Source organism: Stegastes partitus, unplaced genomic scaffold (assembly GCF_000690725.1).
Source record: "Stegastes partitus isolate 25-593 unplaced genomic scaffold, Stegastes_partitus-1.0.2 Scaffold109, whole genome shotgun sequence".
In the NCBI taxonomy this organism is placed as follows: Eukaryota; Metazoa; Chordata; class Actinopteri; family Pomacentridae; genus Stegastes; species Stegastes partitus.
Window position 1 is genome coordinate 202563 of NW_007577840.1, and position 17060 is coordinate 219622.

The window sequence follows — 17060 nt, forward strand, 5'->3', positions numbered from 1 at the left end:
ACGGTAAAAGTATTTAGCCGATATCACATGTAAAACAGTTCAAATAGACCAAATGATGATTGCTTATGTTTGACCCACTTTAATAGAAGAGCATGCACTAATTTCATTTCATGTGGTGCTGTGATGACCATGTCATAATGACAAGCAGATAGCCCACTCAGCAATGCATGGAAAATGGAATTTATTCATTTAAGTCAAGTTCATGTCTCTTGTGGTCACACTAATAGAAAAAAAATATGAAAAAGTAAAAGCAGACAGCTGGTCAGTTCCAGGAATGTTATGATTACCACCTATGATTTCAATGCCGAAGAGATAACTCCACTGTCCTTCAAACTGGTACAAATGGGAAAACTGGAAGGTCTAGTGCTACTTAACTCCTTGTGCAAATGACAGATATGTAGAGTCATTCACATGATTGTGTCTCTTTTAATGCAAAGCCGGCACTTCCCTGGCCATCATTGTGATGGTAATTTGACATTACTCAAGTGAACATCTGAAACATGGCAACAAAGTGCTGTTTAATGAGTGGTATTAAGCCTAAAATAATTGTTTTAATACTTTTTAAATAAGTTGTATAGAGAAAGATGTTTTGCATGTAAAATCTTAATTTGAAGAAGGACTACAGCTGTCAGACAAAACTGAAATATTCTACTCTAAAATCAAATGTAGACGTAGGGGGCTAGAATTATAACTAGAATAGATAGAAAAGGACTGCATTTCCTTCTTGCAGTACTTGTACTGTGCATTAACAATAAAGAACCCAATCTAATATAGAAATAATATAAAAATGAGGAAGTGATGTACAAGTACCTCAAAGCTGTACTTTGGTACAGTACTTGAGTAAATGTGTGGCATTACTTTTCAACACAGTCAAACCAAAATGGACAGTTTGGGTGAGTACATCACAGCAAGATCATTGAAAATTGTAAAGAATACTGCTGATTTAAGACTAGCAGGGTAGAATAATCAGGCAAACAAACTTGTTATATGCGGAGGATAATTACTACTGTGATCTCAAATACAAGGCATTGGCTATTAACGCTTCATAATGACATTTAAAAAAAGGTAATTGCAATACAACAAAAATAAACCAAACTGCCCTAATAGCTATACATCTAACAAAAAAAAACAAAACAAAACAAAAAAAAACCTTCACAGATATAGTGAATATTTTTTTTCTTCTGCGTTTATCCGTTTATTCATTCTTACATACCACTCTTCTCCGCTTGGGGGCAGTGTTCCGCCGGTGTTGCATCCACTCAACTTTTAATTCCGTAGACGAAGAAGAAACAAACCCTCTCTGGTAGAAAATGGCTGACATGGAGTGCGGCTACAACATCCCTCGGCTCCAAGCACAGTTTTAAGGTGTCCTGCACTTGAGCATGCATTGTAGCGTTTAACAGTAATACACAATGTTTAAAAAGGCGAAAAGAGTAAACTTGCGGCGGAGGAATGAGTCCGACGAGGAGGAACAGGAGGAGAGTCAGCAGCACCCGCTGTTGGCGCCGACATCGTTCGGGCCTGTCGTGGAAATCCCGTTTATGGAGACTTCCAATAACAACGTTACCGGAGCACCGAGCAGCACGGATAACTACCACAGCAACGGCTTCCAGGCTAACAGTGTGAGAGCTGTCAAGAAGGAGAAGAAAACCAAAGAGACAATTCCTCTGCCTGTACCCACAAAGGCCAGCTTACTGAGCTTCGACGATGAAGAAGGTAACTTGGTAGCTAAATGCAATGCTAAGTAAGCTAGCCGGTTAACGTTAGCTGGAGAAAACGTGTTGTACTTGCAGATTTAAGTCACTAATATTCCTATTGTGTTCTACTTAGGCTACGGAAATGTTGTTACTATGTGCACAAAGCAACACAATTAGAGTCTTTCATTGACAGTGAACCTGTCCTGTGTCCACCACCTTACCCTGGATGCTGCACATGGTTCACTGGACTCACCACTGACTTTGTCCTGTGACCTGTTTGTAAACAGAAGGATCCGAGGTGTTCAGAGTGAAGAAGTCCAATCACAGCAAGAAGATTGTCAAACAGCTGAAGAAAGAATACAAGGAGGATTTGGAGAGGTCTGGATATGTCAAACAAGAAGTCAAGTCAGGTATGTCAGCCCACTGACTGTGTGTTATGTCAGCCCACTGACTGTGTGTTATATCATCTACTGTCATAGTAGCATTATGTTAGCAATTTATCTACAAGGATGTGCTGTAGCATTTTACACTAAATATAACGTTGGCTGAAGTTGAACTGAGGCATGCCATTTCAGTTATTCAAAAAATACAGCTAAACTGTAGCAATAGACTGTAGCACTGCAGTAAAATGTCATATGCACTTGCACCATCTTATCGTGGTGTATCTCTGTGAAAAGGAGACAATCATTTCATATTTGTATTGAAGTTGATGCTACAATAGTTTTCCTGTCTACAGGGAAGATGCTGGCATTTTTGTTTGATATGTTTTCCTTAGCTTGAAGCCGTATGTCAGTGTTAGAGTATACAAATCTATTGCTCTGTCCATGATAATATCGCATGTCCACCATAGCTTGCCATGCTTATTGAATACAGAAGCTGCCTGAGCATTGACTGAATGAAAATCCAATGTCAGTCAAAGGCTTGACTTTAAATGCCCATAATTTAAACTACTTGAGTTACCCATAAGATTCCATTTATACACAGGCATGTAATTTGAGGAAATACTATAAGTCATCTGGTTATGCCAGCCATGTGGCAATATGTGAATGTAGTATAAGCTTATAAGATTTCCTCTCCACTTGATGCATCTTTTTCTTCACCCTGTTTTTTTTTTTTTTTTTCTAGACGGTCCACCTCAGCCTGCCGTTACCATAAAAGAAGAAGTTACTAGCAGAGCTGGTAGTGAACAAGGGGAGGAAGAAATGGAGGTGGACAGTGCTGACGAACACGAGGAGGAGGCAAAAAGTCAAGGTGGTCAGGCACAAAGTCAAGCATCCAGAAGCAACAATACCGGAGCATCGTTTAACACACTTTCCTCCCTCGGCAGCTTAAGACCAGGTATAGTGCAGATACCTTCAACTGAAATGCTTGTGCAGTGTTCTGAACTATCACTACTTGTGAAATTGACAAACATAGAGCACTTTCATAATGAATTCCTTGATTCTTTTCCCTTTGTGTAATGTAACAGGCAGTACCAGTGAGTTAGGTCATTTTTAAAATTAAAGTCTGCTACTAATCTTAGGATTAACATTTTGCCCTTCTCTAAATGATCGCTCTTCTAATCTGCCACAATCAAAAATTTTCAGATGTTTTTGTGTGTTTTTTAATGTTTTATTTTTTGTAAGTACAACTGCTTAAGCACTGTAATGAAGACCTTTTTCCATTTATTCCAGGGGAGATCCCAGATGCAGCATTTATCCACGCTGCCAGAAAGCGCCGACAACTGGCTCGAGAGCTAGGGGGTGAAACACCTCTGGTAGAAACAGAGACTCCCAAGAAACGTCTGGTACGAGAAGACCAAGATGTCAGCGATGACGAAGATGAGGAAGAGAAGAGGATCCGTTTTAGTGGAGTCAGAAACAAAAGCCAGAGACAGAAGATAGCTGAAGAGATAGGTACTGTAATCAAACCATACACTGACTGTCTATTGATTATATTCCTCTGTTTTCAATCAGTTGTGTCTTAAAACATTAACATCCCTTTTACACGTGCGCAGGTATCGAGGGTAGTGATGATGAGGCCCTGGAACCAGGTCAGGATGAGGAGGTGAGCCGTTGGGAGCAGGAGCAGATTAGGAAAGGAATCAGCATACCCCAGGTAAGATGAAATGAATCTCTGAACAGCTATATTCTACCTTCATGTGTGACTCCTGACAGTATATAGTGCATGTTTTTCTTTGTCTTTGTTGTTTCCTCTTATGGTGCCATTGTGTTATTTTTTAAAACCCTTACATTTAATTTTAGTGCAACAGATTGGCGTTTAGTCAATCAAAAGATCAATAAGGTGACAGAATGCCCAACCGTTTTTTTATTGTAGGTCAAGTCATTCATTAAGCAAAACTGTGACGTGTTTTTCTCGGTTTCATATAATTGTATACAAACAATAGCTTTTGATTGTGACTCTGACAAACAAGAAATTTTAAGTTATTACTTTCAGTTGTGGAAGGTGGTGTTCAATGGCTTTAACAGTTAATCTCAGAAGTTCCTGATAGAAAAGTTGCAATTAGCTGCAGCCATGATGAATTGGTAGTTGAACAAAAGCATTGCTATTAGTGTAAGTAGTAATGGAACTTTGTGTTTCTCTTGTTTCTAATGAATAGGTCCAAAGCAGCCAACCAGAGGACACCACAGTCTACTACCAGAACAGCTATGAGAGCCAGCCCTATGGCGCTTCCTACAGCATCCCTTTCACCTACAGTACTGTGACCCCACAGGCTGGCAAGCCAACAGGCCGTGCCGACAATGGCTCTGTTCACTTCGGGGCGCTTGTTAGTGATCTAACCCCGGTATCCATTGATCTGGTAAAGAAACGCCTGCAGGATAGGTAGGTTCAGTGGAAGCCTGCAACAACGTGTAATATCCATCTCCAGCTCAGCTGCTGCCATCTCTCTGTGCTGTGGTCCTGAAGACCCAGCAAAAGCTACCTACTGATCTAAGGGTCAGAGAGGCAAATACGATGTCTCTGTATATGTTGTTCATTATTGTGGGTGCATTCTAAAGCAATTTTCTTTTACCTACAGTATGTTGGTAATTAAAATTAGGCAAGTTTTGATTGTCCTCGGTCCCATCTAATCTATTCTTACTGTCTTTCTCTGTATGTCATGTGTTTGTAGGCTCAACCATATGCATGCAGGCCACAACGCAAATGCCAAGCGCTACAAACAGATCAAAGACGAATTAGCTGCTTCTGAGAGTACCATTCAGCAGCTGGAGGGTTCATCCAATGACAATGCAGATCAATATAAATTCTTGCAAGAGATGCGAGGGTATGTTGGAGACTTGCTTGAGTGTTTCAGTGAAAAGGTAAGGGAGAATTCACCTGCGGTCTGATTAGCTGTTTGCTGTTTTGTGTCTGTGTGAACTCTGACCACTTTATGTGATTTTCACAGCATACAATTGAACAACAAGTCAGTATTGCACAGCAGCACTGACTTGCACAGCAATACTGACTTGATTTTGTTGTCACTTAGTAGTTAATATATTAGAAACTATTGTTTTTAAGCGTAGTTAAGAGTACCTGCAAGCCAGTGTGACAGCAATGTAGTCATTTGGAGCACGCCCCATGTGTTTCCAAGTTGCTTCGCACAGTTCCTGTTCTAGTTACAAATACAGCTTTGGTCTATTATCTTAACCACTTACTTTGAGAAGTGTTTTTTGTGTAGAAAGTAAGTGATCTTACACAATACTTTATAACTACTTAAAATAATTTATAGGATATATTACTCATAATATATATTAATGCAGTTAGTGGAGATGGATTGGAGCTGTAGTAGAACCCTAAATAATGGCTGAGGGATATATTTTCAAATGTCCTGCCCCAGCAAAGAGGATGAGTCCAATTGTGTAGAACATACTGAAATCACAACACAAACTATATTTTTGTAAACCTGCAGCTACCCGCTAAATGCTTGTCCAAACAGACTAATGTAGTCTTGAATCTGCAGCATCAGAGCACCGAGGAGAGCAACCGAAGAGGGAACTGGCCTGCCAACATTTGTTTCCTCAACCAAACTAATAAGTGCACAGAACATTGTAATTGAAACAGGACGCTAAACAAAGACATTCAGCATGACTTAGTACCAAGTCCTTTAAGGCAGCGTAAATATGACTGGAAACTGTGTATCATCAGTGTTGGGTAAAAATATTTAACTCCATTCACAATGTAAGGAATGTAATTGTGCCTTAACCTAATTTGTCAATATTTTAAGCTCAAACCATTTGCTGAACAAAAGTTCATGATTTTCAAGCTTTCCATGACATTTTAGAGATATCGAGTTTCCACCCGACACTTGTGATATTTCAGTACCAGTGTTATACTGTCCATCATGCTCCTTTTATCCTTCCAGCAAGACATCCCTGTGACTCCGAGTCCCACTTTTGTTGGGTCAGAGGTCACAGAAGGCATCATATCTTTCAGGTGCCTGCTGTCCTGGAGCTGGAGGCTGCCATGCACCAGTTACTAAGGCAACGGGCCTCACGACTTGTCCAGAGAAGACAGGATGATATTAAAGATGAATCGTCGGAGTTTGCAAGCCTTTCAAGTCAGTCCATCTTGAAGGTTTTTATGATTTATTTGAACGGCCTCGTTAGTTCTCTGTATGTGAGTGTGTGTATGTGTGTGTTTCACATTCTTGTATCGCATTACGCCCGTTCTTGATTACAATTAAGGCTAAGTGATGTGTGACGTTGAGTGAGTGAGCATGTATGTACATGGGCAATGTTTTATTAGAGGAGCTGTTTCGGCTGCTCTTTGATGGCTGAGTCTCACAGTCAGCTGGATGGTTGTAATTCACCTGAGGCAATGAGTCACTAAGTAAAGATGACAAAAGTGATCTGTTAGTGATTTGTCATCTGTCACTTTCACTGTAACATATCTGACGCTGTCGCCAGGTAAGTGACCAGAAAATGTATGATACCAAAATGATTTATTAACAGTATGTTTCATTGTTAGTTGTAATACATTTGGAAGTTTGGACAGATATTGTAGCTTGTTTTACAAATTTAAAACCCTCTTTTTACCAATCAAATATTTTATTTTTAGGTGTTTTAGATAACTCTAAATTTCAATCATATGGCTGTTATGCGAGCTGCTAAGTTCCCAGAATAAGAATGAGGTTGTGGGTTAGCTCAGCTTTTCAATCCTGGTTCTAACATGCCTCCTGTCTCTTGCAGATAAAGCTGTCATGGCTCCGAATCTAGACTCATTTGGTCGAGACCGTGCTGCATACCAAGAGCACAGTCGTCAGAGGAGGATAGCTGAAAGAGAAGCCCGACGGTATAAAGCTTACTTGTTTTTAAATGCATGTTTCCAGAATATTTATCCTTGTACACACTGTCTAGTGGTTTCCTTGACCTATGTACAGAATGCAGGAAAAAACCAAACAAATCTATAGCTTAATTTGTGAAGCATAGGTTTGCTTTCCAAGGTTTAAAGTTCTGTGAGTGATTTTAAGGCCAAGCTGGTAGCAGGCTATCACAAATTCTGCTCTTGTTTTTAATTTGGCTGCCTTTGTGTTTGTGGGTGGATGCAGAACACGGCGGCGACAAGCTCGAGAGCAGAATGGAAAGAGGGCTGAGCATAACGAAGGCTTTTCATCTGATGATGAGGAAACGTCTACTGACATCACCAGCTTCAACATGGAGAAAGGTACATCATGAAATTGCAGAAAAAAAAATGTATACTAGCAACCATATTGAGGAGAATTAGTTGATTAAATGTGATTTAATGCAGATAAAATAGACGCCGTGTAACTGATGCCTAACTACAGCCTGTCGTCCCTTCCAGATCGTATCATCAAGGAATGCAAGAAGGTATTTGAGGATGTGGTGGAGGACTTTCATTCTCTGGACTGCATCAAATCTCATTTCGAAGTGTGGAGGAGAGAGTATGCTGACTGCTACAGGGATGCTTACATAGGCCTCTGTCTGCCCAAGCTCTTTAACCCATTAGTCCGTCTGCAGCTCATTGCGTGGAACCCCGTGGAGGTAGGACGTGTGTGCTTTCCACGTAACATTGTCCTCTTTGAAAGGAAATTTAACGGCAGATTTCTGAAAACAGTTTTGTCTTTGTTTCGCTGTGCAGACGCAGTGTGCCAACTTTGAATACATGCTCTGGTTTGAGTCGCTGTTATTTTACGGCTTTGAGGAGCACAGCACGTTGCAGAAAGGAGATGGAGATATCGGCTTGCTGCCTGCTATTGTGGAGAAGGTCATCCTCTCTAAACTGACAGGTAGAGAAACCCACACAGCAGCACCTAGCATACTAGGAAAGATCTCCTTGGGATACAAGGCAGTACAAAATGTGTTGTGTAATCATGCGTTGTTTGTTTATGTATATGCAGTGTTGGCAGAGCAAGTGTGGGACCCGCTGTCAAGCAGTCAGACAGCCAGGCTGGTGGGCTTCATTCACAGACTAATGAAAGGTTATCCCACTGTGCTGCATGGGGACAACCAATACACACAGGTACCTCCCACTCTTCCACTACCGTCTTGCACATTGTGCACTGTATCTGCAAAATACTTTAGTTTTTGTGTGGATTTTTTTGTGTGGGTAGAACTGTTGTCATACCCTTCATTTTCTTTGTTAGGAGCTTTTGAAAACAATCGTCTTACGGACCAGGCGGACTCTGGATGAAGACGTCTTCCTTCCACTCTACCCCAAAAAGTAAACAGCTGTTACAATTAGAGTCTGATGTCTTCAGTGTGTATGAGAAGCACTTGAGAACTGTTTTAACCGTTACTTTTTTTTCTGCTTTTGTTCAGCGTGTTGGAGAACAAGAATAGTGGGCCCTACTTGTTCTACCAGAGGCAGTTCTGGTCTTGTGTGAAGGTATGTGCAAAAGGGGATCGAACACAATGTTTTTTGTTTTTTTTTCATCTATTCAAATACTAATTACACCAACAGTTACATTCTAATTGTTGTAGATGACACTGCATGTAGAAGTTGATTGGTAGCTTAATGCAATATGTTATAGCATAAAATAGAGGAGGTGGCAAAGAAAACCCTCAGAAAACCATTGAGGTTCCTGGCTTACATGGGGCCAATTGGCTTATCTCTGTAATGCTGCTGAGCACTGGATGAGTAGCATCTAGGACTGTTTGTCCTTTTTTGTAGTTTGTACAGTGAGCACACACTGTAACTTTTACAGCTGTAGCAGCCAAGAAAATTACTGTACTTGGACAATGATATTCTTCTGCTGCTGTCCTCATCTGCATGAGTACAGTCTAACTCTTCTCTTCTGTGTCAAGCTGCTGGGAAACATCCTGCAGTGGGAATCTGTCTTATCCAGTTCCTGTCTGAGGGACCTGGCTTTGGACAGCACTCTCAATAGATACATCCTCTCTGCACTGCAGACCACAGATACAGCAGAGGAAAATGTTCAAAAGTGCCAGAAGGTATGACAAACACATTTTTAAAAACCCCCTTAAGAATGAATTACATTAGTATCACATATTATTAATTTGTACATGTGTATGTAAGTCCACCTTTCCAGGGTAGCTCTCAAAGGCAAATGAACTGTTTTGCTGTGGCCTCTTTGTACATGATGTAGAAAGAAGGCCATGTGAAGCATGTATTTTCATATTTCAGTCTGTGTAGAGGTCACTGAGTTCACTTAACAGTCAGTGTGTCTTTTCCTGCTATGTTTCACAGACAAACATTGTTTTAAAAACATACAGCCCGGTACACATGACAAGCCATGTGACATGAGCAAGTCATCAAAAAGGAGAGAAGTGGCATCCATGACACACTGTTTGTCATGTGTCTGCCCCGCATTTTATATGATTTTATATATGATGAGAACAACTTATAAACATGTACAAAGGGAAACGTTTAATCAGACAGGCGGATCTGTTCAGTCAGCTGTTTTGGCGACTCTTTCGTCAGCTGCTATATGTGGCACACGAACATGGAAATGTGAACGTCTATATTAATTCCCTTAACTATGTCCTTGGATACGAGAGTGGATATTGAGGTGGATTTGAGTTTAATTACAGTTTGACATGGTGATTAAAATCCATTTAATTCACCACTTGTTATTCCAGCAATTATGTCAACAGTGTAATTTCTTTAGTTTTCATTAGAATTTTTATTTTAAATCCAGACACGCTGCTGTCGCTGGAAATTCAAGATACGCACCACGAGCAGTGCAATTAAATGTGGACAAGTCTCTTTCGCAAAGTTTCACATGTTTATTTTGAGATAGGAGGAAATTATAGTTTGCGATCAAACTTAACTTTTTGCAGGCGCCGACTGCTTTTACACATCTGTTAGTTTAAAAAAATCTTCCAGACACCTCGCTGTGTTAATGGTACACGGCGTGCAGTTGTGTCCAAGAAAAGAGATTTATTCTTGTTTTTTTTTTTGCCACCTGAACACTGAATACAGCTCCTCTCCTTGATCTGACAAGTTGATGAGAGGTGTTTGTGTTTTATAATAAAAGCCTGTCTGTGCAGGTCAATGCGATTGGCTGCTCTCCTCTTTGTCTGTGCCTTTACAGCTGGTAGCCTTAACTTGACAAATACACCCACTCAGTTTCGCCATTTGCGGCTCATTGAACAGGGTGACACAGAGCTGGTGCTTTATTCTTTCTTGTGTCCTTTTCAGGTGGCCGAGTGTTTGCCAGCACATTGGTTCTCAGGACTGAAGGGCCAGCAGACGTTGCCTCAGTTGGAGCCGTTCTGTCGCTACCTCACCCACCTGGCCAACTCAATGCACCGCAGCAGCCTGGGAGGGTCCGACGTTGAGCGGCGCACTTCCAAGTAAGGGGGTCCCTCCAGGCTCTTTGTGTACAGCTTCAGATAGGTTGTCTAAATCGAGGGAGGTTGAATTTAATTATAGCTCCATCTGCTGGAATAGTATTAAAGGTGCTTTAAGAGGGTCAGGGTTGTTTTATCAAATTACCTAGCAGCAATTTAGACTCGGATGACTCGCTTGACTTCAAGCTGTGTTGTGATTGTTTTTGCAAATATTGTTTCTAATACATTCCACATCCGCCAACAGGGAGCAAATCAAAGAGGTCGTGAAGATGTTGGGACAGATGAACGCCCTCAACCACATCATCGCTGTGGCAGCAGAGCATGGCATTAAAGACATCAAACCACTGCTGGAAGCCAAATCATAAAGGAAGGCAGGACGAAAGCAACCAACTTTTTTTTTGGTTTTGTGCGCAACATCTGAAGCCGTGGGATCACTAAGTAGGATTAGTGGGAAACGGGTGGACTTGAAAAGACACGATTGTTGTTCCCGGACTGAAAACAGAAGACCTTGATGTAAATATTGTGAATATTGTACAGAAAGGTGTGCTCATACACCTGTTAACACGGGACTGATGCTGAATTGAGGCCTTGCATTGTCAGCCCAAAAAAAAAACTTGAAGACATGCTGGCAATATTTTACATGCATAATTTATTAGGAGTAAAAAAAAAAGGAAAAAAAATTGTTGACACGGAATACTTTTTGGAAAATGTCTTATCCCTAAATTTACACTACATTCACCCTCGCAATCTGTAAAAACTGCTTTAGCATCTTCGCTGCTCTCACAGTCCCCTTTTTTCTCCCCCAATACGTGCCAAAAGGTACAGTCTCCCACAGACTGTAAGGCGATTAAAATAATGACATTTGATCCCTGCTTCCTCCCATAGTGCTCCTGTCACCTCCAAAACGCACCGATGACCTCACAGAATCCGAGAGCGTTTGCTTTCAGATTTGTAAGAGTTCTGTTTTAGTAGTTTATTTGCCTGGGAATAAAATATTCATTTGAATGATTGTTGTCTTTTTGAAAGTAAGTAACCCGACCTCATGCACCGGTGCTACTGTGTTAGTACAGAATATGACCATAAAGAGGACAATCCAACAATGGTAAGGTTTTTTATTCACTGCTCCTTTGACTACTACTTTTTTGCCCCTGCATGCTTGGTTTGTTTTTGACATAATAGCTGTAATAGAACATCTGTGACTTCTTCAATAGTGCAGATTGCAAGTTCCAAAAAAGAACTCCTGGCAAAGCTAGTATGAAGTCATGAATTTGTTACTGATTCCAGCCAGTTTAGCAGATGAGACAAATGATTTCGGCGGCAGTTCCAGCCTAATGGCTATTGCACAACTGTAATAGTAATGAGCGGGCGGGGCTGCTTGTTGCCTCTGGATCCCCTCCTCCATCTGATCGCGTTAAACAGACCAACCCAAAGCCTTAAATTCCTCCTTGCCGCCTCTAAAGAGACGCAACCTTTACCAACCAACGTGTATCGACGTAGTTTTTGAGCTCTACAATTTCTCAGATCCTTCAGTGGAGATTATATCCTGGATCACTTCCTTATGCGCTAACAGTGTTCTGACAAGGTAAAGTACTCTTATTAGAATTTTGCCATTCGCGAAAGGCGCATGTGTGTAAATAATTGAACTGTGCGTAATTACGCGCTCGCTTGTGTTTGTCTCCAAGGCTGGATGCTTTAGAGAAAAGCATGCGTATGCAGCGTGGAGCGGGTTTGTGAATACAACACACACACATGCTCTCATGCTGTAAAGCACATGTTTCACTCAGACCCCATTTTATTCCCCCCATAGTAGCTGCTGCTGCGTGCGCCTCCCAGAGCGGACATACCGCAGCTGAATCGCGTAAATTCCCTTTTTCACGCAACTTGCATCAGTTTGCACAGTTAAAAGTTGATTTCTTACTACAGTTAGTGCAGCGCAAAAAAAATGCAAAGTCTGTGGGAGTGATGCCTGGAGACTGGATTAGTCTGAGTAGGGAAGGTTGCATGTGAGGAAGTTGGTGAGATTCAAAGTAGGGATGCTACTGTACCGGACTGAGGACTGGCCTAACAGTAGGACTGAGCGGTTTCCACCCCGGTGTGTGTGTGTGTGTATGGGGGTGGGGTGAAGGCACTCTGCACTGGAGTGAAGGCAGCAAGTGGTCACTAAAGACACTGGCGTGAAAAAGCAGATAGCAAGTCAGAGGTGGAGACAAAATGTGCTTACTGACGGTGAAATAAACCAAGGATACTGGAGGAAACATCACATCTTTACAATGTTAATTAGAATAGAATAGAAATACTTTATTAATCCCCAAGGGAAAATGTGGTTATTACAGCACAAAGATAAAGTTACCACCACCATAAATGCTGATAAATAAGCAAAAATAATAAGAAAATCTAAAATGCAAAATGTACAATAAGTGTAAAGTGTCAAGTAGAAAAGTCCTGTGTCAAGTGTAGTGCGACAAAAGTACAACACAAGTGACAACAATTGCTGTATTAATTTAAAAAAAAACTTCCTCTTAGGGTTAAATTGATCCATATTTTGAAAAAAGAAGGAAAAAAACAGCCAAACTTGCATATTTTAACATTTAGATGTTCTTTTTGTTTGTCAATCAATCAGTGAGTCACACTTTATCTGGATAGCACTTTTCATACAAATAGAATGAAACATAATCTCCTTTATAGAACAAAAATAGGGGGGAACAACAAACCAGTACCCTTCCATCCCTCTCATTTTCCCCATTAGCAATTATGTTAGAAATAAAGGGCTTAGTAAAAAACTAATTCAGAAAAAATTCAATAAGACAATAATTGACAAGCAAAATACCATAATAAAGCCATCATATAAAGTATCTGATCACATGAAAAGTTTTCAGTGCCAGTACCAGTCCACTATATCCACTGTACTTCTACTTTCTTCTTCTGGAAGAGTGGAGATGTTGATTCTGCTGTAACATGCAGTGACCATGAAGAGTGTAAACCATCAGTGGTATGAAGAACGAGTGGGTCACAGTTGACCTTTTAGAACCTCAGCTCCAAACAGTCTAACTTTAGCTGACCTGAAAGTGGGTCAGTAGTGGGCAACAGCAGGCACTGTATGTATCCCATACATTGTACAGAGTCAGGGTGTGTGTGTGTGCACAAGCTTTCCAGGTTCACTGAGATTCTGGAGATAGCTGCAGCACGCAAGAGGCTCATATTTCCTCTTTACTGCACCTCCAGCGGAAATGTTTGGCTGCATGCACGCCGGTATAAACTCGTATTTTCTCTGAACGGTACCTACAGGGAAGATGAAACAAGATGCAGCCGGTGGTGTCTGACTTTGCAATGCAGCGTGCTAAATGTGAGTGACTAGCTGCAGTTAAAAAAAAAAAAAAAAAAAGATTGCAGTGTGTACAAAACATGGATCAGGGGCTTATTACGATGTTGAGTAACACGAACACACGCGCACATTGTGTATTCATGCTTCCGGAAGTGATAATCTGCTGGAAATAGATTGAGATTCTGAGAACTTTGTTTTCAATGTGCAGTGTTGCCCTTAACCAGCTTTCTTTAATTGCTAACTGTGTTCTTATAAACTAATAATGGCCAAGTAATACCTCGTATGCTGTCCATATAGTAATTAATAATATGAGCACAACAGCAGGATCCACAAATATGACACATTAAAATATACCTTATGATTTTTGTTTGTTGTTTATTATGGGAAAGCTGTTCTTAGAGGAGCATATTTAGTGAATTAGTTTAAAAATTTGTCTTTGCCTTTAAAAAATAGGAATATTGTATCCGTTAAAAGTTAAAAACTGGTAAACAGGATGACTAATGTTCTTCTGAAAAAATAACAGCAACTCCTGGTTGATTAGTCAAGCAACAACACAAATAATTTAATTAGTTTTATCTTTTTAACGCATAAATTCCACCGTTTGCAGGTTCTGTTCTCCTAAATGTCAGGAATTGCTGCTTTTTTTGGTCACACATGACTATAAACTGAATATCTTTTCATTTTTATATTGTCGGTCAGACAAAACACAAAATAAAACATTACCTTCAGATGTCCAAACATTATAACCGAGAATTTTCTGATATTTTATAGACCATAAACTAAATAAAATAATTGTTTGTTACAACCTAAAAACATATGTTCACCATTCCTTCCAAGAGCTCGCAGTGTTAGGGAGAGATAACAGGACATTTTGCATTCTTTCAGTCACTCGCAACCTTGCGTATGAGGCAAGCAGCCATCAGCATTTTAGAATCATTGGTTGAACTTTATCTGAGAGTAACATAGATGGGCTGGTTCCTGAATCCTGACCTATGAAATTCAACTGCCTCTGCAGTTGAACTGAATCGTAGTAAATGGTTAAGCCTTTGTTTGTTAAAATATGTGATGACATTTCTGTCCAGAGCCAGGGTTGACAGTTGGATTGTTATCTGTGCAGACAGGTGGAGGGCACCTTTGCCTGACATTCTTCCTTTGTCAAAAGCGTTTAGTTTCGTATGTCTTAAAGTTTGACTGTGAAGTATTACGTGGTTTTACGGTTAAATCTGCCTGCCAGGGAACTGATAGACACTCAAGGGTTTGAGTTTACTGGAGACAGACATTCTACACTAAGAATACACTCTAGTTGTAGTGACCTGTGGTCCTGGTTTTCTGTCATTGTGTATCTCTATTTATTTAGGAAACATTACAGTCTGACACATTCATGTAATTGTTGCATCATGTGTTGGGTTTTTGGCTTAATACAGTGCCATAACTGGGGCTTTGCTTGTATCCTTCTATTACATTACAAGCTGTTGCATGGTGTTTGCTTTTCCTGATGGCGTTCCTCGTCAATTTCCATGTATTTTTTGTAATCCCTTCATAGCAAATGTCATCTCTGTGTAGGCCTCTGCAGGCCTTTCCTTGATGATAAAGCTCACCTCAAATGGCCCTATGTATTAGGGCCATTTGAGGTGAGCTTTATTATCATTTGAAAGAGCAACAAGATTGCAGAGATTACAGTTGTGGAAACGATAGCAGAACAGGTGACTTACTGGTTCATCATGGTGATGGAGGCCCAAAAGAGCTTGTCCATAGTAGTGACTGTTAAAGACACTCTAAAACTTTTTACTATGTTGACATGTCAATCTGCCATTTTTTATATGCCAGAAGACATATCATGAGCTAATAAACAGTCAATGCCATGGCTGAGTGTTTCCACCTTGGATATGTGCCAAAGCTCGGCTCAAAAACGTGGGTTCAGATTTCTGAGGTTTCATATTTAACAAACCAGTCCTGTAAGCTTAGGGGGTAGGGCTTTCCAAATTATTGTTCCTCTTGAGAATCAGTTTCGATCTCGTGTAGAGTAGTTGGTTGTTTGGTTGAAGCTGTGGTGAGCGGTGACAGGGTGGGTGGAGTATGAGGTGGGAACCTCACAGATCCACACATTCTGAAGGAGGCAAAGGTGTAGAGTTACATCTAAGAGCCAATTCATGCTTTCCAGTAGGTACGTGTCAGAAAGGCACAAAAGACTCTCACGGATGTTTCTGACCGACTGGCTGTGACTTGGCACTTTTTACACGACATAGCAGCCTTTGTGCTGTAGGACTGTGTCAGTGCAAGTATTCGTGAGGTGTGTCGAGGACAGTGGGTGCTCATCGCACAGGGCTTCTGGAGAATTTAGAACTTTCCACTTTGTTTGGCCAGTGTTGTTAGAAAGCACCTCCAGCGAAGTCCAACATCAACTACTTCAATGACAACTCTTTATCCTCTTCTTTTTTTCAACATTTGTTTGAAGCAACATTTCTTGCAGCATTTGCAGTCGGCACAGTTGCAGTGTGAACAGTCCATGTAGTTGCAGATTTTGGACTGCACACAGGCTTAGTGGGTGACACGTCCTTGCAGTCATGCACATGCAGAATAAATGAATGAAACTCTTTCAAGGCAAGAAGAGATCATTGTAATGGGGAAAAAAACTTCTGAATATTTGAAGAGTTCATTTTCAAAAACCGATAACTCCATCTTCACAAACCTTCAGAAAACCCACTTTTCCATTGTGTACCTAAGACAATATCAATCAAAATGAAGTTATCTATGTTTGTTATGTAATTGAAACTGAGTCAAATCCACTCAACTTCAGACTATCTCATGCAAACAACAAAAAAACAAGTTTTCTGAAAATCTACAAAAATTTAGTTTTCTGTTTTTGCAAATGAACTCTTCATTTTTATACATATCTTCCAGTTTTGGATTCTTTAAATATCTTTCTATGGATATTTGTTTTGAGATTTCAATTAGCTGCCACATTTTTGTTTCACTAAGACATCTGAACCTTTACACGACTATGCTCAGCCACAGCGAGTGTACAGTGCACAAAAACATGTTCACATGCAACTATCAAAGGTCAATTACACCGACTTTGACATCCTTTTAATTGGTCACCGGACAACAATTAGCACTAAAAACTGCTGAAAAAAATGCCTATATTAGGTTTAGTGATGGTCAGTCTGACACGGCCTGAGCCTGTCCAGCCCTACTCTTGGCAACGCTTCTTGTTCATGTTCACACAAATGACAGGTTCAAGGTGACCCAGTCATGCACCCTTTGAACCCCGTCCATCACGGTCAG

The 17060-nt window shown here is 40.5% G+C and overlaps 1 protein-coding gene across 1 annotated transcript; it reads left to right on the plus strand.

The window, feature by feature from the left end:
• Positions 1–1295: 1295 nt before the first annotated feature.
• paxbp1 (PAX3 and PAX7 binding protein 1) lies at positions 1296–11458 on the plus strand. The gene is made up of 18 exons (XM_008277848.1): positions 1296–1716; positions 1985–2107; positions 2823–3035; positions 3371–3592; positions 3694–3794; positions 4297–4520; positions 4810–4999; positions 6114–6237; positions 6869–6971; positions 7228–7343; positions 7482–7681; positions 7779–7926; positions 8038–8159; positions 8284–8360; positions 8459–8525; positions 8945–9091; positions 10302–10456; positions 10698–11458. The coding sequence occupies exons 1-18, from the start codon at positions 1413–1415 to the stop codon at positions 10816–10818; spliced, it is 2757 nt and encodes a 918-aa protein (XP_008276070.1). The 5' UTR covers positions 1296–1412; the 3' UTR covers positions 10819–11458.
• Positions 11459–17060: the final 5602 nt, after the last annotated feature.